This window comes from Battus philenor, unplaced genomic scaffold, assembly GCF_028537555.1.
Source record: "Battus philenor isolate CCGP_79_NKW_IND1 unplaced genomic scaffold, ilBatPhil1.0.hap1 SCAF_14, whole genome shotgun sequence".
NCBI classification, from domain to species: Eukaryota; Metazoa; Arthropoda; class Insecta; order Lepidoptera; family Papilionidae; genus Battus; species Battus philenor.
The window spans coordinates 11,111,028-11,132,792 of record NW_027181676.1 but is presented as its reverse complement, the minus strand read 5'-3'; the positions used below and the strand labels follow the sequence as shown (position 1 = coordinate 11,132,792).

Sequence of the window (21,765 nt, the reverse complement as noted above, 5' to 3'; positions counted from 1 at the left end):
TTAAATAAAAAATATATATATTATACAGGTGTTTGGTTATAGGAGTAAAAAAGTTTATAGCTATAACACCAATCACCATGTATAAAATGATCATTCTAGAATATGTAACATTCATTTGAAATGTGATTGGCCATTAACTTTGGCAGTACAGTCTATGGGGACAGTAAACATTATTTTAGCAAATACATAAATCGATAATCAAAATTGTATTTAATCATACGGGTTTTATTTTATTTTAATATATCCAAGGAGGAGTTTCCATACTTCCCGTTAAATTCTGTATTATATATAATACTACAGTGTGACTTAATAACAAAAGTGCAATCGAAAATGACAATGACATCTCGTACGCTGCGCTTGCTAAAAATAGGTACCAGATAAGAGATACCAGTAACCTTGAAAGAACATGTTTATTAAATCTTTATGTACCTAAAGTGCTTTGAACTATCAACTTTATTACGGATTTTCAAACATGATTGTTGCTTATCGGGCAATGTAATAGAGCTATAAAGAAGAGTCGAGTCCCGATCTAGGTAAAGTAGTAAAAGCGTAAAAGTTAACAGCACTGAACATTACAATTTCTTTATAAAAGAAGAGGTATGTCGCGAATATGTCATTTAAAAGTAACAAAACTTAAAAACTCAATATTTTTGTAAGGGTATAATTGGTAGTTAATATGGGATAAAACGAACAGTTTCATTTTACGAAAACATGGCTTTGTAGTTATTATCTCATTGAAGAGTTTTCAATTGTTGTCTTGAATATTATCACAGGTCTGATTGAGATTGAAAGAAATTTCTCACATTTTGCATTTGCGTTTTATTGCTATGGTGTATATTGAGTAAATATAATATCAAAATGTTTTCTTAGGGAGTAACTATTCTTCTCTTTAAAGTTTAATGTTCCTTGGTAGTAAGTGCCAATACTAACTGCCTTTCTATTTCCAATTCATTTTTTCTAACTTTTTATATAGTATACATAAGCAACACACCACGTGAACTAAACTAAGATGACAGACTCTGGTTGTAAATAAAGTGGCGTCTACTTCAGCTGCCAAATACAACCCCCATATAAAATCAAAATCAGGTCAAAAACATTCTTTCATCGGGTAAATAGAAACAGTATACATAAAATACGTACTTTACGTTCGCACTGTACAATTTTATGTTTTACTCTGTGGCGTTCATTATAACGCACCCAAATTTATTATCTGTGAACGCATCTGTTTTTGGCATGCCCCTTCTTACACTCTGTGTAACTCGCACTCTCTCTGATGCGCCGCGCTACTGAGCAGACGTGTCACTTCAACCGCATACTACAAGTATTTCCTTTGTTTAACAGCTCGTTACCAAGTACGACACATTGGGGACGTTAGCCACAACATCTCCGGCTCCACTATCTTCAGTACCATCGACCTCGTTAAAGCGTATAACCAGATCACCGTTGCTGAAGAGGACATCGCGAAAACGGCTATCACTACTCCGTTTGGCCTCTTCGAATTCCCGTATATGACATTCGGGCTACGCAACGCGGGCCAAACCTTCCAAAGGTTTATCGATGAGGTCACGCGTGGTATTGATTTCTGTTTTCCTTATGTAGATGACATTCTTGTCTACTTTAAGGACGAGTCTCAGCATGAAGAACATTAGCGCACCCTATACCAGCGTCTGCATGATTAGGGTATTGTGGTCATTTCTTAGAAGTGCGTACGGGGCGCGAAAGAGGTAACCTTCCTGGGCTACCGCATATCTAAGGAAGGCATGCGTCCACCTTTGGAACGCATAGAAGCTCTGCAGAGTTTTCTCGTACCGAAGACTGTCGAAGGACTCCGGAGATTTTTGGGCATGATAAACTTTTATCGCCGCTTTCTGCCCAATGCTGCCGAACTACAGGCGCCACTGATCAACCTCCTCACTTCCATCCAAGGAAAAGGAAAGACGCCCATTGAGTGGACACCCGAAATCGAGGAGGCCTTTCAGAAGTGCAAGAATCACCTATCCAAGGCTACAACTTTAGTACACCCAGCCGCTGGAGCTGCTCTCGGTTTATTCACGGACACGTCGTCCACTCACATTGGCTCATGTCTACGAGTACAACAAGGATCAATAGCAACCGCTGGCATTTTTTAGTAAAAAGCTGATCGAGAAACAATCAGGTTGGCCCGCTTACTACAGGGAATTGCTAGCTGTTTATTAAAGCGTACAGCACTTTCGACACATCCTCGAAATGGCACCAGTAAGGATCTACACTTACCACAAGCCTCTGGTCTACGCTTTTCAACAACGCCGCGAAAAACTTCCACCGGTGCAGCTTAATCAATTATCCTTCATCAGCCAATTCACCACTGACATCCAACACATTAGTGGATCTGACAATGTCGTCGCTGATGCAATGTCACGCGTCGAAACCGTCCACCTGTCCGAAGACTTAACTGAGCGGGCGCAGTCCCAGCGTCAAGACGAAGAGCTGGCGCGATTCTTAGCCGACCCTACTGGTACATCCCTGAAGCTGGAGCAGGTCGCAGTTCCGGGCACAGACGTCGTACTCACCTGCCACACGTCGACAGGTAAATCACGCCCATTCCTGACTCCACACTACAGGCGCTCATACTTCAACAAGATCCATAGCTTGAGCCATCTCGGAGTACGCGCCACGCTCCGCTTAGTGTCCGAGCGTTTCGTCTGGCCTGGCATGAACAAGGATTGCACAGTGTGCACGCACTTGCTTCCCATGCCAGCGCAACCAAGTGACCAAGCATACCAGCGCGCCTTTCGGCCATTTAACCAGCCCATCCAACCGATTTAACCACGTCCACATCGACATTGTCGGCCCCCTTCCCGTTAACCGAGGATACAGCTACTGCTTGACAGCGGTAGACCGATTCACACGGTGGCCTGAGGCATGGCCCATGACCTCCATTACAGCTGAGGAGGTCGCCGAGACCCTCGTCGGTGGCTGGGTAGCACGGTTCGGCGTTCCCGGAACCGTTACCACAGACCAGGGACGTCAGTTCGAGTCGGACCTATTTAACCGTTTAATGCAAGTTCTAGGTACTCGGCGCATCAGAACCACCGCTTATCACCCGGCCGCAAACGGCATGGTGGAGCGATTACACCGCCAGCTTAAGGCTTCTCTGATGTGTCACGAAAACTCCTGGCTCCGTGCTTTACCCCTACTCGTCCTACTCGGCGTGCGTAGCGCCTTCAAAGACGACACTAAGGCATCGGCAGCAGAGCTCGTATACGGCAAGCCGCTGCATCTACCTGGCGAGCTTATCGCGCCAGCACCATCATTAGAGAAACCAACTAGCAATCCAGCGGACTTCATTAACCAGTTCCGTGCCAAGATGGCGCAACTTCGCCCTGTTCCGGCGTCGCGCCACATCAAACCCAGCACATCCTTCAAATTCAAGGACCGACTCACAGCGACGCACGCGTTGCTGCGCGATGACATAACCTGCCGCGCTCTCCAGCCTCCGTACACCGGACCATACCGCATCTTAGAAAAATCTGAGAAGGCGGTAACGTTGGACATAAAAGGGAGACACGCGAAGGTCAGCATCGACCGCGTAAAACCAGCACATATAGAGCACAGATAATAAATTTGGGTGCGTTGTAATGAACGCCACAACTCTATAAATAGCAATCAATTGCTTATCGACAACAAACATATAAATTGTATCTAAAAATCACACAATTAATTAATTTTATAAAAATTGGCTGACAAACGAGTGAAAAACATTTAGTTTTTAAATACATTAATACAATTATATTTTCTCAGTACGTATTCTATTTGTTTTTATTCGATCCATTTTTTTTAAATTTGATCTGTATGAATTACTCTCTTATATTTATTTTTAAGCTTATATGTTTGAAAATATGAAAACGTGAGCCTAATAAATCTAAAAAGCCAATTAGATTTTTATTATCTTTTATTAAATTAATAAATCTACAAAAGCCTAAAGTTACAGGAGATGACAGATCGGCGTGTCTAAAATTAGCGCGCACTATTCTCAACCAATCACGGAGACACTTTTTAAATTTTTTCTGTTATTTCGTTGACGCTTGGCGTTGCGTTGGTATTTGCTTGAGTTTGTGTTGTTTGTTTTGTAGCATTTTGAATGATATCATTAATTCATATAATTTGATGTGAAATAATTGTAACAGAAGGTTGATTTTGTGGAGTATACTTATTATTTTACATGAAGCTTCTGATATTTTGACGAGTAAGTGCCTCAACGTGTGGTATTATTAATTATAGAAATCGACGTGAATAGTGACGGGATAGTTTTATATTAAAGATTTGAACATATATTGTTTTAGCATGTCTACAAGAAGCGGCCGAGTTAGAATAAGTGCTATAGAACCGAGTCCTCCGAAAACAAGAAAAGGTATTTCACCCCCAAGATCTCCCGCTAGGAGGAGGAAAAGTTCCCCTAGACCGCGTTCAACGACTCGTAAGTCACCATCTCGCAAGTCTCCTACCCGTAAATCTCTGTCTCGCCAGTCTCCAACTCCTAACTCTCCAACTCGAAATTCTCCAACTCGCAAATCTCCTACGCGCAAGTCTCCAACTCGCAAGTCTCCTACAAGAAAATCTAGCAGAAAATCTTTATATAATGTTCCGACGTCGAAATCACCACCAAAATTGGTAACGGAAACCGAACGGAAACCAGATTTTCCATTAAAAAGACCTGCTATTAAATCAGATGTACAATTCAAATTAAAAGATATATCATCAAATATAGATTTTTACCATAACACACGATCACGGCGAATTGAATATACCATGCAAGATTTGCAATCTGATATTTCAAAGAATGAACTAATGATAGATGATAAATTTAATAATGGTATTGACTCATATTTAACCAGTATAGATGATTATACTTTAAGAAATCGTAAGACTGTTGAAGTCCCGTCAAAAAGATCTAGCAAATTGCGAGAGTTTATTGAGAATACACCAGATATTAGACGAAGCTTCAGTGAATCAAAATCAATTAGTAAATCTGTCAGTAAATCTATTGGTGGAGTGTCCGATGAAGACAACTCTGCGGATGAGTTTCAGACTAGAAAATCTGTTTCCGTAACAAGACGTTTAACAACTCCTTTAAGATCTAACATTGTACCATTATCGCCTTTAAACTTTATAGTTGAATTTTATGGATTATGGGGACCTGCCTTACTGATGGTATTAATACCCATGATTGTCTTTTTAATATTAATCACATGTTCAAACCGCTGCAGGCATGAGGAACTTTTTGAACTGTCCAAATATATGTCTGTCAATACATGGTTCACCTACAAATCATTAATACTTGTGTTATGTCAGTATGTAATTCAAGCAATGTTTGGTGTCATACCTATTTTTGGTAAAAGTGATAAGGATGGTAAAAAACAGTATTTCAATGCATTTATTTCATGCATTTTTACTGTCACTTTAATCTTTATTCTAGATCATCTAAAACATTTAAATGTTAACAGAATACTTGAGTCATATCTTAGTCTAGCAGTTATATCATATGTTTTTGGTGCACTCTTAGCATTATTCCTATATGTAACAACAAAAAGAGTAGACAATGCAATGTTAAATCTTTTTGGAAACACTGGATATTTTATAAATGATTTCTTTGTGGGCAGAGAAATTCATTCTTCTATAAAAACATTAAATGTAAAACTATGGATTTCCCGAATATGCAACATTAACACAGTAAGTATTACCATGGTTAGTTTGTAGTTGATATGCATATATACTTAACTTTCAGTTATCTTTCTACTCAATTGTTTATAATGTATATTTTAATATTTTCAGCTTATTCTTTCCATCCTAATCTTCAAACATAGCTTTCAACTACCAACTAAAGACATACAAATGCTTTCATTGGATAACTACAAGGAGTTTGTCAACCAAGTGCACATCAAGCCAACTGCATTTCTATATTCATTGATGCAATTAATCTACAGTCTTTATTTCATCTTACAAGAAAATAAGATAACTTCAACATTTTATTGGAAATCTGAAGGGCTAGGATACCTTCAGATAGTTTCTAGTGCCCTTTATCCATACTATTTTACAAGTATTGCTAAATATGTAATGGATGTTGATTTAGATCTCTCTACTAATGCCTTAATTGCTGCTTTAACATTATTTCTGGTGGGATTTCTTATTATGCTTATAAGTAACAATATTAAAAATAAATTCAGGAAGAACCCATACCATCCTAGTGTTGCACGTAAGTGATAAAAACATTGTTTAAACTTTTTTGAAATATACTTTAACATTTTCTCATCTCATATTACAACATTAAAAAAATATTCATTATTTACTACAATTCCTCCTATACTGGTCACCTATAGCTAGAGATCAGATGCATATTTATACCTTATGTTATTTATGAGACTAGTAAAACTTTTTTTTTTTGTATACTGATCTGAGATAAGTTTGTTGGCTACAAGTGGATAATTTATGTGATATATGGTTATGCTAGTAAATTACGGAGGTAGTTTCAATCAATTACTACTAGATAAATTATTAAAGAGATGAATTTTCTCGTCTCACTTGCACTAGCAGGTATAATTACTATCTCGTGCCAATTTGAATCATGATTTTTTGGATACCATAGTATTTTCCAAAATATTTAATTAAATTTTAAATAAATGTGCATCCAATCTCTGGTCATAACATTGTAACTACTCAAATTATAAAATTGCAGTTAATAGAATTCTATGATGATAAGACAAAGTTAATTATATTTATATGACTTTTTAATGAACTATCTTAGGTTTTTATTTTGTTTCTCATTACTTTAATTTGTTTTCAGATTTAGATTCAATGCCGACTCTTCAGGGGAATAAGCTTCTTGTGTCCAACCTATGGGGTATTATACGTCATCCAAACTACGCTGGTGATATTTTAATACACATAGCTCTAGCTTTACCAGGAATACTTTCAGAGAAGTATATAGCAGCTCTTCCTGCTGGTTTGACTATAGTTGTGTTGTTACACCGGGTATGGCGTGACCACTACAGATGTTGGTGTCGCTATGGTGCTGCTTGGCAAAGATATTGCAAAAGGGTGCCCTCTGTTTTAATACCTAAGATCCTGTAATGTAGTTTATTACATTTAAATCTTTTAGTCATAGTCTTTTTATATTTTTTATTCAAAATCACCTATTTACTATTTTGTTTTCTTGTTAAATGTTTTAGCATGGTTTTACTCATTGATGACTACTTTCAGTTATTTTGAAATATTGAGAATGCATTAATCTCAATCCATTATGTTAACATATCTAGTTCTTTTTTTACACGGTAGAAAGAGTACAATAAATTCATAAAAAATAATGTGTGACTTATAGTAAATTTAGGGACATATATCACAACTTAAAAAATCTGTGTAAGATGAGAAAAATTTAAATATTTTCCCTACCATAAGAACTAACATTATTATTAGATATTCATAAAACAATAACGATTTGTTTTAATTACAAGTATTAAAATTAGTGTACAGTGAAAATTTAATCAATGAGTATGAAACATAATTCTGATATGTTTGTATAAGCACTGTAAGAATTAGAATAACAATAGATAAAGGATTCATGCTAGAATAAAAAAAAAATCGTGTAAAAGGTATTATTTATGATGAATTGTTTGTTTTAAAATTCGTGTAAAAAAAGAGTTGGGTGTATGTATGTCATGAGATGGACAGATGACCTTGCTGAGGTCATGGGAAGGTGCATGATGCAGGCCACTCCCAAGTCATATTAAATGAAAATTTTTAATTAAAAATATTTTAATTCAAATACTTTATATGTATTTGGAGAAAAAATTATTTCATATTTTAATTATAAAAAATGAATGATTTTTGCATTTTTTCCTTGCTCAAGAGGTGTTAAATATACAAATAATGAACATTATTTTAATGGTTTTAGATTAAAATACTTATTTTAGTGAAGTTTATATTTAACAAAATATATCTAGGTGTTAGATAGTCTTCAATATTATACTTTAAAAATGCTTTACGAATGGTACATAGTGTTAAAATAATTATTGTAAATTTTAAGTTCATCTTTAAGAATATAAAGACAGCGAACATTTTTAAAATATACATGCATGGTTTACACACATGTACTGTGCACAATATAGTATTACATATATTTTATATGTAATTGGATTGTAGAATGATTCTCAACAAAGTGTAAATATTGGAAATGTATACAAGTAATAATTTGTTTAGCCATTTAAGTTGAGACATTTGGATTTAGGCAGTATCTCTATTTAGTATACTGCTTTCTTGCATTAAAAAAACCACAAATTTTTGGTCTCTCTGTAGAAAATCTTTTTATGAGGAACTGCGGATACAGTGTTGCTCTCTACAATTATTACTTAGTAGTTGCCATATTAGGAATGTAAAACCTACATGTATAAGAATACTTCCTTATGATCCTCATGATCAGAAGGAAATATGATTAGATACTAAATAAATATGTACGAAATAATAATGTACTAATTAATGATAATGGATATTGTGATGCATATTTAGATAATGCTTTTTCATATATTACCAATTTAATTTACTGTTTTTACTCAATCTTGTGTTTTCGTTAATATAACTTTTTTGTTGAAAATATGAAAGAAATTAAATTGTCTGTTGGGAATCACTTTCTATATATATTGGGACAGAATATAAAAATAGAGACACATTCATTCAGTTAAATAATAAATAAAATATGTAACCATTTTTGTGATTTCTATCGGTGTATAAACATGTTTAGATAAGTCATTGGCTATTTTTCTCATCATTCCATGATCGATTTCACACCTTTCAACTTCAGATAAATATGCATCACAATAGCCTACTTCTGCATTGATCCAGCAATGGAGGATGCATTAAAATTTTAGGAAAATCTTTTATTTTATGTAGATAATTATTAACTTTATAATGTAAGAAATTAAAAGCTGAAAGTCCTTAAATAATTAAAATAAAAATATACAAGGACATAAAAAACTATATTTTTTAATATAAAATTCAGAAGAACCATTGTCACTGACGTGGCTCGAAGAATTGTTCGTCTAAAATGGCATGGGGCAAAACATCACTAGTGCGTCGTTGGGGCAGAATGCTTCTCGAGTGGCGACCAGAAGCTGGTGGACCGTCGATATATTTAAGGTCGCGGGAAGTCGATGGATGCTGGCAGCGCAAGATCGATCATCACGGCGTTCTTGGTGGAGGCCTATGCTTTAGTACGCGTCTAACGGCGCATATGATGATAAATATAAAATAGTTGATTTTTGACATCTCTGACAGTTAATTTTGATTTATCTGGTATTTAATGCGCACACATGATTGTTTAAGAATGGACTCAAATTACTTGTATGTTTTTAAGGATTCTTTTCTGTAACTTTGTGGTATAAAAGACTATACTCAGTTTCAAACATACCTCTGAAACTTAGTTCTGACGATAACATTAAATTAACTTTTTTATTGCTTTATATTACCATTTTTTGTCTTGTGTTATATATATAAATTGACATATAGAATCAAAACAAAACATCTAAAATAGATCTTGCCATCTATACATATATAAAGGTGAGGAAATTAATAGTAATTAAGATATTGAGTTACACTACAACTGTCTTGTAATAATCTCAATTTATTAATATTAGAATAAGTAGTATTGATATTGGTATACACACATGTGACAATATTTTCTGTTTATTATAATCTAATTCTATTTTAGGCAATGAAAACTAAGACTTGATTATTCTATGAAATAAATTAAAAATGAATGTATTTTTGAAAAGTAAAATGAACTGTATTTTTAGACAAATTTTACATTAAAATTTTTATGTAGAACTATGTAGATGATCATTATTTTTATTTTGACTTTCTTCATATGTTTAAAGAAATTAAACTTTAAAAAATACTTTTAGTGATGAAATAAATAACTATGCAATAGTTGAATATACTAAACCATATTGACGACTTCTGTTGATATTTTTCTGCATTGATACAAAGCCATCTTTAATTGAATTATGTAAAAAAAACATTAAAGGCTATGTAATCGGCTGAATTTAAAGTTCAAATATAAAATGAATTATCATCAACAAGTGTGTATTAACTATTTAATCATGTTTGTGCTCTTGGAATTTTTATCGTATTGATATAGATCAGCGTTTCTTAATCCTTTTGATAAGTAGAACCCCATTTTAGTAGTCACTTTTATGGTGGAATCCTTGGTTTGTTTCAATGGTATGCTTCAATGTATTTTAAAATTAACACAAATGTTCTTGAAACAGCTTAAATTTACAGGACTTTTATGTTTATTTTGGGGTGTTATTAATGCTTTATTATTACAAATGTTATTAATACTATGCTTAATTGATGAAAGTTAATTCTTATGTCATTTTCGTCATCAAGAGACATCGGACTGCCGCATTTGTACCGACTATCTAGACAAATCAACAAATCTGTTGGAATTAAATAGTGCTTTTAAATTTTATTACTTTGATTGTTATAAGCAAGTAACTTTGGCAAAATCCGTGTGATCTCCAACAAAATTTAAGAAACGCTGAAATAGATTTTCATTTTTGATTTAGATATAGTATTAGCTTTAGTATATTATTAATACTTAGGAATATAATATTGTCAGTCACAAATACTTTATTTTATATTTTTTTTTACTAAATAACTATTTGTTTTATTTCATCCCTTGCATCCTCCATATGAATTATTACAAATTAATTAAAATGGTAATAAAGATCGATAATCCATGTAAGTAGGTAATCAGCTGTATCTCGTTAATTCTTATTGTTCAGTTCTATTTTGTTTTATTTTATAACAAAGTACTGTATGGTAAGTACACAGGGAAATAGTAGAAAATCGCAGGTCAGAATCTATGAACGAACTGAGCTTCCCGAGAGGGGCCCTTGACTAGTCATTCTATGAAGCGTACGCCTAAGCGATCTAAGGGTTTTTCGATCTTCCGATCCAATGAAACCATTACGTAAAGGAGCATTACGCCCAGCCCCTGAAGCCTTGAAATATGTAAATGCTACTTTTTCATATCTCATGTACGTTAAGGCTCTCATTCCGTAGAGCTTCCTTCTAGATATGAGTTTTGCTGTTTGAGTGATATTGACTATCCGAATGAATAACCATTTTAATAAGTCCTTAATTTTATTTATTATGAAGATATTAAGACCACCTTAACACTGCCTCGAATAACGTTCGCACGAAGGCAGGAGCTGTACGAGTGAAGAGAATAGGGTTATGAAAGTGACTGCGGCATGGGATGGCAGAGGATCATTTTGTAATCTAAAGTATGATGCGAATCCTAGCTCGGATCGCCCTCTGAAACGCATCGGAGCCGTGATAAAAAAATTAATATCATTTAGAGTATATTTAATAAAATACGGTTTTTACTCATTTATTTATTTTTATATAAAATACACATACAATTGTAAATAAACAATTTAATATTTAGTTATCTAATTACATATTATGTCCATACTAGTATTGTAGTTACTTTTTGGGATGTTATGAAATCAACATACTAAGCAAAAAAAGGTGCATTTTTTAATTTACTAGCTAAATAGAAATTATTTTGTTTGGCCTTTTAATTTTGGAACACCTTTCCCATGATTAATAAGTACTATTCGGTATAATCCAGTAAAATGTGGTTTAACACTAAAACTCGATTGACCTATTACATATCCATAATTTATCTACTACTTTAGAAATCTTCATGAGATAGATTAAAAACTCTTTGACCCTTTTAGTTTGGAGTGTGTAACTAATTTTTTATCACTATGAATTACATCATAGTTATGCAAAAATCCGATCAGACTAACATGACTGGCATAAATGTATTGACAATTCATTTTGGATTTTAAATGCGAATTGAAGTAATTAAAATTTTTCATAATTATTTTTAACCCCACGTCAGTCATTGTTTTTTCTAACATTAATAATTTTTTTTAAAACAATTTATAGAATTAAGCCATTGTTCTGCAAACGTTATTTGCAACGCTTAATGTATTGCATTATAGTCAGCTATTAAATATGCATGGTAAATGAAAACTGAGCTCTACGTTCTATTAGCAATACATTCTAAAACGAATTATATCTGATATGTAATTCTTATGCAATTAAACCAAGAACATATTACTGCGTGGATAATCTGTCAGAAAAGATTCCAAATATTTTATTTTACTTGAGGTAAAGTCGTTTGAACTTAAATAACGTCAAATGTTTTAAGCAGTAGTATTTATTTATTAATTAGATAAAATAATAGTTTTAGTTTTAAATAAAATGTATCGAACCTTTATAATATTAGTGACATTATGAATATCGATTATTATTAACGATTTAGCATGTTACGAATAACCAGTGAGAGTCCTATTAATTGGAAGTCTTTTACAAGATTTCTGTTAATTGTGGGAAAAAAAAGAATTTAGATTAAATGCAAAAATCGAAACTAGTGATTTTGGTAAACAAGAATTATTATCAGAGAACGGAAGCTCCGATGTATGCACCAGAAGCGTTGGGTTATTATGGAAAGCAAATTTAGCAGCGGATAAATCCTAGGATACGAATAACTATTCTTGATTATTTAAATGTGACGATAAAGCCTTTTATTTTTCTAACACGTTGAAATTACGTCTATAATTTTAAATTAGATTTAGGAATATAGGGATAAATGTCTCCCTATATTCCTAAATCTAATTATTGATCTGTTATTTCGAATTTTCCCTTATTTTAATATAGCGCATAATAGCTTGACATTCAAATTGCAATTTGACCTTTTATATTAGTATGTAACAATGTTAATTTTGGTGGCATTATTAAATTATCAAATACTTGTAATTTATAGGTTAAAACTATATGTTATACATTTTCATCCGATTGTCCGATCTCTAGTAATCATTCATGTTTCCGTCTACCACATAAATTATCCTTGAATTTTATAGCAATTATACAGAATTATATGTATTGGCTATGCTCCACTCGTGTATACATTTTTAACAAATGCTCTACACGGGTTCTCAATTTCAGAAACCATATTGCAACATACTAGCTACATCCCTACCAGACAATTGTCAACGGGCTACGATAGACGGCACGTTTTTAGCGATAAATAGCCCGTCTAGTGTTGTAGCTACTATATAAAATAATGCATTTTTAATTATTATTTGCATTTAATTTTTAAAGCTAACATTTTCCAACAAAGACTTTTAAAGCTTTATTGCTGGCAACTCAAATCATATTAGTGTGCGTGTATCTTTGAATTGTTAAATGTTGGTATGTAATTATTTTGTCCTACCAATTTAAAAAATATTACAAAGGCAAATATAAAAATGCAAAGGGAAAGAATATTGCAAGTCACAGCTTCCATGGAAACAAAAATTTAAACCAACTATAAATTTCCAAAACTATAAACTTGAGTTTTAATTGTTTTTCTATTACTTATTTCTACATTATCACTTGAAAAAAATCCCCTTTATATGGTTTCCCATATATTCTATTACGTGCAATAATAAAGACAATCATGTATTATTTCGGAAACACCGGTTAAGTTCTATGTCGATAGCTTGCTAAGACAATGATGTATACATAATACACTAAATTAGCTAACACCAAGTACGTACCTGTAATTTAGATTACAACAGTGGACCATAAGTAGAAATGCCCATTGATGCTAATCTACTAGGCCTAATATGCCAATAAAAGAAATATATTTAAGTTTGATACATACATTTTTGAGTTTTGTAAAACAAAGCATATATAAGTTGTAAGCTTTTTAAATTCCTTAGCCGTACTAATAAAATAAGTACTACAAGAGAAAATTTAATTCTCATTTAAATCATGAATTCCGATTAAGTTGTTGTATTATAAGCTTAAATACAGCACAAGTTTAAAAGCAAATTTTTCGCCTTTAAATTAAGTACAATTAAATATTTTTTTTATCAAATTTGCTGATTTTGTTAGACGCATACATTTTATTATCACACACACATATTATTTAAAAAAACGTTTTGGCACTAGTTTAATAACTTTTTTTTAAAATGGACTTCATAGAAATAATAAAAACATTACTGCTAATAAAACAAGAAATGCAGAATTTAAAAACTCATTATTCTCATTAATTTGCAAAAGAAAGTTAACTCATATTTAATAAAAATTAACGATTAGAAAGATTTGAAGAATTTTCTAATATAACTGTTAAATTATGTTTAATTAATTAAATAAATATATTACCATGTAGCAGAAATAACCGTACCCCTTGTTGAGTATCACGGCAATAATCAGGATAAGCGTGTAATATTTATGATGAAAAATATTTTATTGGGAAGACACACAAATTACTTCTCTATGTAAGCTCGACTGACAACAAATAAAAAAAAATATCGTTTACATAACGGCCATTCTTCGAAAAAACACTAATTCATTAACATTTCATTACCTTAGTCACACAGCATTCACTCAATTGTGACAATAAAGTAAGATGAAATTGTCATTTAAAACTCCCGGACAAAAGGAAGGTAGGTAAATTTTTTTCCTAGGTTGGTAGGAATGTCTATAGCATTTGCCAAGCGTCAGTCAAAAGGTTTAATTATCTCTGAGTTGTGCTTTTGTACACAGCTAAAAGTGAATTTTTTGATTTTTATAATGGTTGATTTTGTTGAGCAAAGAACTTGCATCAAATTTTGTTTGCGGAACGAATATTCTTGTGCGAACACGTTAAAAATGTTGCGGAAGGCCTTTGGTAATCAGACTATGGCTCAAAAAAACGTTTATAAGTGGTACAATGAGTTTAAAGCGGGTCGAGAAAGCGTTGAAGACGTACCACGTTCGGGATGACCACCAACGTCGACCGACGAGGGGCACGTCCAAAAAATCAAAGATTTGGTGCTTGAAAATCGTCGATTAACAATAAGAGACCTCGCTGATAGTGTCGGAATATCATTTGGCTCATCCCAAACTATTTTAAAGGATGTTTTGTGTCTCAAACGTGTCAAATCTCGATTAGTACCAAAATCGCTTAATTTTTTAGAAAAAAACCATCGCGTTAATGTGTGTGAAACTTTGCTTTCTGACTATCAGGACTACTTGAAATGTATCATTACTGGAGACGAGACTTGGATTTACGGATACGACTCTGAAACCACTGACCAATCTAGCGAACATCCCACAAAAGGTGTAGCAAGACCGAAAAGACCACGGAAAAGTCGATGGAAAATTAAGGTCATGTTGACAGTTTTCTTTGATTATCATGGTGTGGTGCATTATGAATTCCTTCCGCCGGACCAAACTATTGACAAAGAATATTATTTGAGCGTCATGCGCCGATTACATGACGCAATTCGTCTGAAACGGCCGGAATTATGGGCGAACAACTCTTGGTTCCTTCATCACGATAATACATCATGCCATACTGCATTAATTCTTCGCGACTTTTTTGCCAAAAATTCGACTCATATTGTTCCGCAACCGCCATATTCGCCTGATTTGGCTCCATACGACTTCTGGCTATTCAGCAAACTCAAAAGGCCAATGCAGAGATGCCAATTTGACACAATGGAGGAGATAAAAACCGAATTGAAGAAAGTCTTAAAAGCTATACCTGAAAAAGACTATTCGAACTGTTTTGAGGACTGGAGAAAGCGTTGGCAAAAGTGTGTTTTATCGGATGGGGATTACTTTGAAGGGGATGAAATTGATTTGGAAGAATAAATAAAGAATTTACATTTTATATACAAATTCACCTTACTTTTTGATCACATTGTACAATTTGTATTTAACGTGTGATAGCAAAACACATTTAATTTTTTCAGATTTTATAATATAAAATTTTATGTCATCTAGTTATTTGGTTCCTTTTAACATCGACTATGAAAATATACATTTAATTCTATAAAATGTATGGAGTATATACACAGTAAAATATTTACAAACATGATTTTCATCTATAAAATCTATAGTTTTGGTTAAAATGGTTTATGTAGTTTTTGAAGGCCATGAATCAATTAAAATTCTAAAAGACTTAAATAGGAAATGGCCTTATAAACAGTAATAGTATATTCATGTGTCTTTCACAGGTTTTTATATTTACTTAAATTTGAAACTGAAAACTTGATTTTATTTTCTTTATCTATTTCAAAATTATTTTCAAGACAAATTAAAATTTGAATTTGAGGCAATGGCAGTGTTTGTGATTAACCCATTGTATATTTTATTCCTCATATTGACTGCAAATTGGTATGCTGTATAAAAAAAAAAACTATAAATATATCTTAAATGAATACATTACCTCTATATATTCTATTTAAAATGGCCGGAACAATTTAAAAATGAAGTGAAAAATTTTTAGAGACATTAGAGTATAATAGATGAAATGTTAAAAAAATCTTAATAGCCAATCTATACTTTTGTTTAAGAATTTAAAAACAGATTACTTTCTCGAATTAAAAGTGTCGGGTGTGTAATTTAAAGGAGTTGGTATTTGAATATTGAACATAATGCAGCATGCATTTTTAAAATACAAGATCTAATTTGTAACACTAATCAGAGTCACGTATTAATATTTTGAATGATTATTATAAATGACAACATTTCAGGTTATAAAATTTGAAGCCGTAAATGGAATATATATTTATTCAGAGCTATTCTAATTATGTTATACATAGGACTGCATCTAAACACCAATTTCATCAGATAAACGTTATTAATAGACAAAACACAGATGCTAAAGTCAGTAAGCTACACATGTATTTTATTAAATATTACTCCACTTTCGACTCCCAAAAGTTAATTGATAACAATCAATATTCAATCCTTAATATTGTATAATTTTAATGCAAACTTGTTATGTTTTTAGATTTTTCACGTATATGTCAGAATGTTCGCAACAGAAATTAAATGCTTTATGAAACGTGCATAGACAAGATATATTTCAGTTTAATTTAAATATTATTGTTCTTATTTTTACGAGTGTTTCTTATTTTTACACAAGTAACGTTTAAAGTATTATATAGACTTTCGGCAGTCTACGTCAATATTTTGCAACGAAGACAGCAAGATGTCTTGAAAATAAATTATGGAGCGTGACGAGAAACGGGTCTCCCGCCATCGGGGCCCCGTCAGAAGTTGCTGTCGAATACTCCCATAGAGCGAGTGATATCTTCGTCGCGGAGGCAACAGTCGAGAAACTCATCAAGTGTTAACACACCATCACGGTTTAAGTCCATTTTCTGAAAATAAAAAAAGAACATTCATTATGTACGACCCGCATAATAAAGTTAAACCGATAACCTAATAGTTTTTCAAACCAAATTATAAAACTAGCATGTCTTAACTTAACTTTCGGTTTAAATAAGAAGTATAACCGAAACCATTATCCCAAATGTTTCAAGGCATGCTTTGACTAAAATAAAAGTAAAATAAAACTACAAGCAAAAATTAGACTATTATACATATATATATATATAGTCTTTAAAACTACAGATGGCGCTGTTCACAAAAATATATACTTAAAAGTGTAATTTATATAAGCATTACTTAAAAATAAATCTTAATAGCGATTTATTTTAAACTAAATAATTTAAAAAGAGAGACTAATAAAAATCGTTTACATAAAATAATAATCGATAAGAACAAAAATCGATGTTTTAAAAATATTGTATAAATGAATTCTAAAATAAAATTTTAGCTTTAACAAAAAATAGGTTATTTAAAGACAAAAATTATCTTAATAGTATAACACTGTCAGATTCGATAAAAAAAATAAAAATTATGTTAGCTCCGTGTTTATATATTACCATCATGCTAATTTTTGTTTATATATTTCTTTACACTTTTCACTGTAAATATAATCGATATCGATTATATTTACAGTAGAGGCGGAATGCCATCCATGTTCATATAATTCTATATATTTCTGATTCTGAGTAAAAGTTGTATGCGTGTATACATTAATATAACTGAAGATATTTTATACGGTGCATTATTTCAAAATTAGTCTATAATTTTTAAATAGAACTGTTTTTTGACAAAAATTTTGAAACCTTAATATTGGTCTTGTTTCTTACCTGAAACAGGCGTTCTACTTTCTCACGTACTGCGTCGTCGTCTATCATGGGCTCCACAATTTTACCCATAAGATCATAAATAGCTGTCACAATTTCGGTCATTTCTTCTTTAGTTATGAAGCCATCACCATTTATGTCGTAAAGCGAAAAAGTCCATCGTAATTTCTCTTCTAATGTTCCCCTTGATAATATTGACAGACCGGTTACGAACTCCTAAAACATTACAATCATTTTTAACGAGCTTAATATTTATCCGTTATTTATGTTTATTTGTGCTCCTTAATAAAAAGACAACTCGTTTTGGCGTTTGGTCTCTTTTGTTATTTGTAACAATTTTTTTATTAATAGATACATTTTGATTTTGTGGTACCAAAATTAATTTTAATAAATAATTCGGATCAAGTTTGAAATTACTTGCGATTCGTGTTTTCTATTCTAGACCGAGTAATCCTTCAGAGCCGTAATCCTAATGGCAAAATGTGCATAAGCACGGGACAGCCTTTTTTGTTGTGTCACGAGCGATCTGCCTCGCTCACCGCCTCTTCAGACGGGCAATTTTTCGAGCTACGTCGGTCACCTTGGTTGTAGTGGGGATATCTTTATTTCGAATTTGATTTCGTAGCGAAACTCCGTGCATAGCTCTCTGGGTGACTGAGCCTACTTATGAAGCCTTTCATAACTACGTCTTACATTAATAATAAAATAAGAATCAGTGCATTTTCTGATATTAACCCGTAAATGTACGATAAACGTTATATATGTATGTAAATGATAGTGGTTGGAATTATTTAAGAACTTGTGGGTGACCCTGATTGTGGTATGAGGGTAGTATAATTTTAGGGACTTGCACATATTTAGTTCCTACAATAACGGTTTTATTGTGGTACCATCCAATGGTTGCAAATTTATAGCTAACTATTGTAAAACTTAGTTACAGTGAAAAAAATTGATTTATTACTTTATTTTTAATTACCTCAAAACTCAACAATCCACTTCTATCTTGATCCAAAGTGTTAAAAACATAATGAGCATACTGAGCGGTGTTTGCTGTAATACAAAAACAAAGTGGTTTTTCAGATTCATAATGTTAATAGTCACAGCTTTGCTTAAAAGCTTTCATATATTTGTATAATTTATTTTTATATTTAATATATAGATGAATGGATATTTTTTTTTAATTTCCCCCCAGAGTTATTAAAACCATTATCGCCAAGCAGTTTCATAGAAATAGAAAAAGTTAATTATTATTATACCCATGACTCGATATTTAAATTTCTAAATGGTTAAATAACTTATTTTTAAATTATTTTAATAAAAAGAAGTAATCAAATCAACCATAGGAAAAATTTTAATTGCAATCAGTTACATTTATACATATGGCAGAAATATTTGAAATAGTCATTACAATGACTCATATATAGGAAATGTAAAAAAAAACATTTTGATTATTACATTTACTTTATTTCAGAAAGGTACATTAAGCTGACAATAGGATGGACTCGTGTCCAATAAATTACATTTACCACATAAAAAAAATCTGGAAATGTCTTAGTACTTCAGCATTCAAAATACTGACTGATTCTATAGAGACGTCTTCTAAGTTATCACAATGGAATAATTGTAGAAGTTACTTAGAACATTTGGTTTACCTTAAATTTCCACCTAAATTACTAAATAAGTTACAGAATGCACAATAACACAAAACTGTTTTGGAAGTGTTATTGTACACCTGAAACATTCTTATACATTCTGACATTCAGTTACAAATGGTGTTACAAAAATTAACTTAATGTTATTTTGAGATGGGTCACACTGTGGAAGTTTCCACAGACACTGTTCCTTAACATATTAAAAACACTAATGACGCCCTCCGGTCTGTTGCTGGTAGACTTCTATTGTGTCTCCTTCTTCCATCTCCAGTGATGTTGGTGTATCATTTTCATTAATGGGCTGTCCATCAAATCGAAATCTTACCACTTGCATTGATAGTCCCTGAAATCAACAAGTATATTTAAATGCATTTCAACAATCATGTCAGCTGATAGACACTCACTACAAAGTGTAGACCTCCCCTGAGGATAGCCACAAGGATCAGTCTTGCACTGCTCACATCAAGTGAAATCCTGCAATCTTAACTAAGTAGCTGATCTACTAAGTGTGGGGTCTACCCACACTGCATCTGCCTACTGGCTCATGGTTATTGCAGTGTATTAAAATACCTTCCATTGATTGTAATTTTTGTTTACATAATTAAATAGTTTCTTTCATATTTTGTAAACTTCATCCTGATATCAATGACAACTTTAATCATTATAACTTGGTTATAGAGATCCATGAAGTTGGTTTACTCTACAAAAACATGATATAAATCAATAAAAGGTTGGAATGAGGTCATTTTGAAGTACTTAAAACCATTTCACTATGTAATTGTATTTATGCAATAGTTATTAATTTTTTTTTGTAGCATCAGATTGGACATAAATACAGTATATTTAATTTACAATTGCAAATTTTATTATTATTCATGATAGGCTGCAAAATATTCAAACAGTTATGATGCTTCCACTTTTCATAATTATTACATCAATGTATATCCAAAATGATGATAAGCTTGTACAAAGAAAATTGTTTTTAAGTAACATCTTCGCAAGCCACATAATATGTTTAAATAAGTTTTTTTTTTTATTGATTTGGACGTATTTTCGCTAGCCACTGCGGCAACCACCAAACTAAAACCCTTGAAGGTTAATTTGATGTATCTTAGACTGATGGTTCTACAATACAAAGTGTAATATGATAAATTGATACTGTGTATTTTTGTAGACAGTTGACAATTAATGAAATTAATATATAATATACAAAGCTTTATGAAGTTCTATTACTTTAAAAGTAAAACAATACTTAGATATGTACATCTTTTGTCGCCCTACTTTAAACAATATGTTTTCTTTTTTTCAGGCATAGAAAGGGTATCTTTACCAGTATAAATTTATTAATAGTAACATTGTATTTCGCTAGTGATAAAAGTATTAATAATAGTATACATACGGCTCTATCACAATATGCATTCATGAGTTTCCTCAGCGGTGTGTGTTTTTTGATTTTGAACTGGACAATAGCATTATCCTGTCCTAACACTTTCAAGTTGATGTGTTCGCTTTCACCCTGAAAAATATCGAAATCAAATACTGCAGAAAACACTAAGTCTTAATACTCTACAGGAATAATAACCACATTTCATGCAAAGCGCCATGTCTGTTACAAACTAACGTTATAAAAATTATCTGATAATACAGAAGTATTGGTACCTTTTTTTCATCTGCCATTTTGATATTTATTTATTATGGTGAACTATTAACACAATAACAAAGAACTTTAAAATGTTTAATAGTTTACACATAAACCATGCACTATGACAGACTCGATCCGGTGGCGTGGTAATGGCGACCGGCAAAGTGGCTTGGAGGATACAGAACAGTGCTGCCAACCGACACACGCTTAAAAACGGCGCAATCGCGCGCTTCTGCGCAGTGAATCTAGAACTTCTGTTAGTTCATTTTTACTATTTGAAAACGACATTATAATTTGTATAATATAAGACAGAATATAAAGTTTACAGTTTTCGAAACTGTGTTGTAATAAGTATTTATCAAATGAAGCAAAAAAAATTTTTTTTGCA

The 21,765-nt window shown here is 32.3% G+C and overlaps 4 protein-coding genes across 4 annotated transcripts in view; 2 read left to right on the top strand and 2 right to left on the bottom strand.

Annotated features, from left to right (window-relative positions):
- The first annotated feature begins 2,994 nt into the window (after positions 1 to 2,994).
- Positions 2,995 to 3,723, top strand: LOC137918440 (uncharacterized). The gene has a single exon (XM_068761244.1). The coding sequence runs from the start codon at positions 3,038 to 3,040 to the stop codon at positions 3,596 to 3,598; it is 561 nt and encodes a 186-aa protein (XP_068617345.1). The 5' UTR covers positions 2,995 to 3,037; the 3' UTR covers positions 3,599 to 3,723.
- Positions 3,724 to 4,086: 363 nt separating this feature from the next.
- LOC137933686 (delta(14)-sterol reductase TM7SF2-like) lies at positions 4,087 to 10,681 on the top strand. Its single transcript, XM_068777700.1, has 4 exons — positions 4,087 to 4,225; positions 4,323 to 5,709; positions 5,812 to 6,232; positions 6,821 to 10,681. The coding sequence occupies exons 2-4, from the start codon at positions 4,324 to 4,326 to the stop codon at positions 7,105 to 7,107; spliced, it is 2,094 nt and encodes a 697-aa protein (XP_068633801.1). The 5' UTR covers positions 4,087 to 4,225; position 4,323; the 3' UTR covers positions 7,108 to 10,681.
- Positions 10,682 to 16,992: 6,311 nt separating this feature from the next.
- The window catches only part of LOC137918418 (Kv channel-interacting protein 4), a 184,529-nt gene continuing 179,756 nt past the window's right edge, over positions 16,993 to 21,765 (bottom strand). Inside the window, exons 3-5 of the mRNA XM_068761219.1 lie at positions 19,060 to 19,133; positions 18,087 to 18,299; positions 16,993 to 17,249 (exon numbers count right to left, since the gene is read on the bottom strand). Of these exons, the coding sequence (XP_068617320.1) occupies positions 17,139 to 17,249; positions 18,087 to 18,299; positions 19,060 to 19,133 (398 nt within the window). The 3' untranslated portion in view covers positions 16,993 to 17,138. The remainder of the gene's footprint in view (positions 17,250 to 18,086; positions 18,300 to 19,059; positions 19,134 to 21,765) is intronic.
- On the bottom strand, positions 19,538 to 21,558 carry Sumo (Small ubiquitin like modifier). Its single transcript, XM_068777806.1, has 3 exons — positions 21,395 to 21,558; positions 21,135 to 21,251; positions 19,538 to 20,078 (listed from the first exon to the last, which is right to left on the bottom strand). The coding sequence occupies exons 1-3, from the start codon at positions 21,410 to 21,412 to the stop codon at positions 19,944 to 19,946; spliced, it is 270 nt and encodes an 89-aa protein (XP_068633907.1). The 5' UTR covers positions 21,413 to 21,558; the 3' UTR covers positions 19,538 to 19,943.

Excerpts from the sequence above, each read along its gene's own strand:
- LOC137918440 (XM_068761244.1), top strand. The coding sequence starts at position 3,038 with ATGCAAGTTCTAGGTACTCGGCGCATCAGAACCACCGCTTATCACCCG.
- LOC137933686 (XM_068777700.1), top strand. The coding sequence starts at position 4,324 with ATGTCTACAAGAAGCGGCCGAGTTAGAATAAGTGCTATAGAACCGAGT. Across the intron at positions 5,710-5,811 it reads GAATATGCAACATTAACACA|CTTATTCTTTCCATCCTAAT; the intron begins GTAAGTATTACC and ends TAATATTTTCAG. Across the intron at positions 6,233-6,820 it reads ATACCATCCTAGTGTTGCAC|ATTTAGATTCAATGCCGACT; the intron begins GTAAGTGATAAA and ends ATTTGTTTTCAG.
- Sumo (XM_068777806.1), bottom strand. Across the intron at positions 20,079-21,134 it reads ATGCATATTGTGATAGAGCC|GGACTATCAATGCAAGTGGT; the intron begins GTATGTATACTA and ends TGTTGATTTCAG.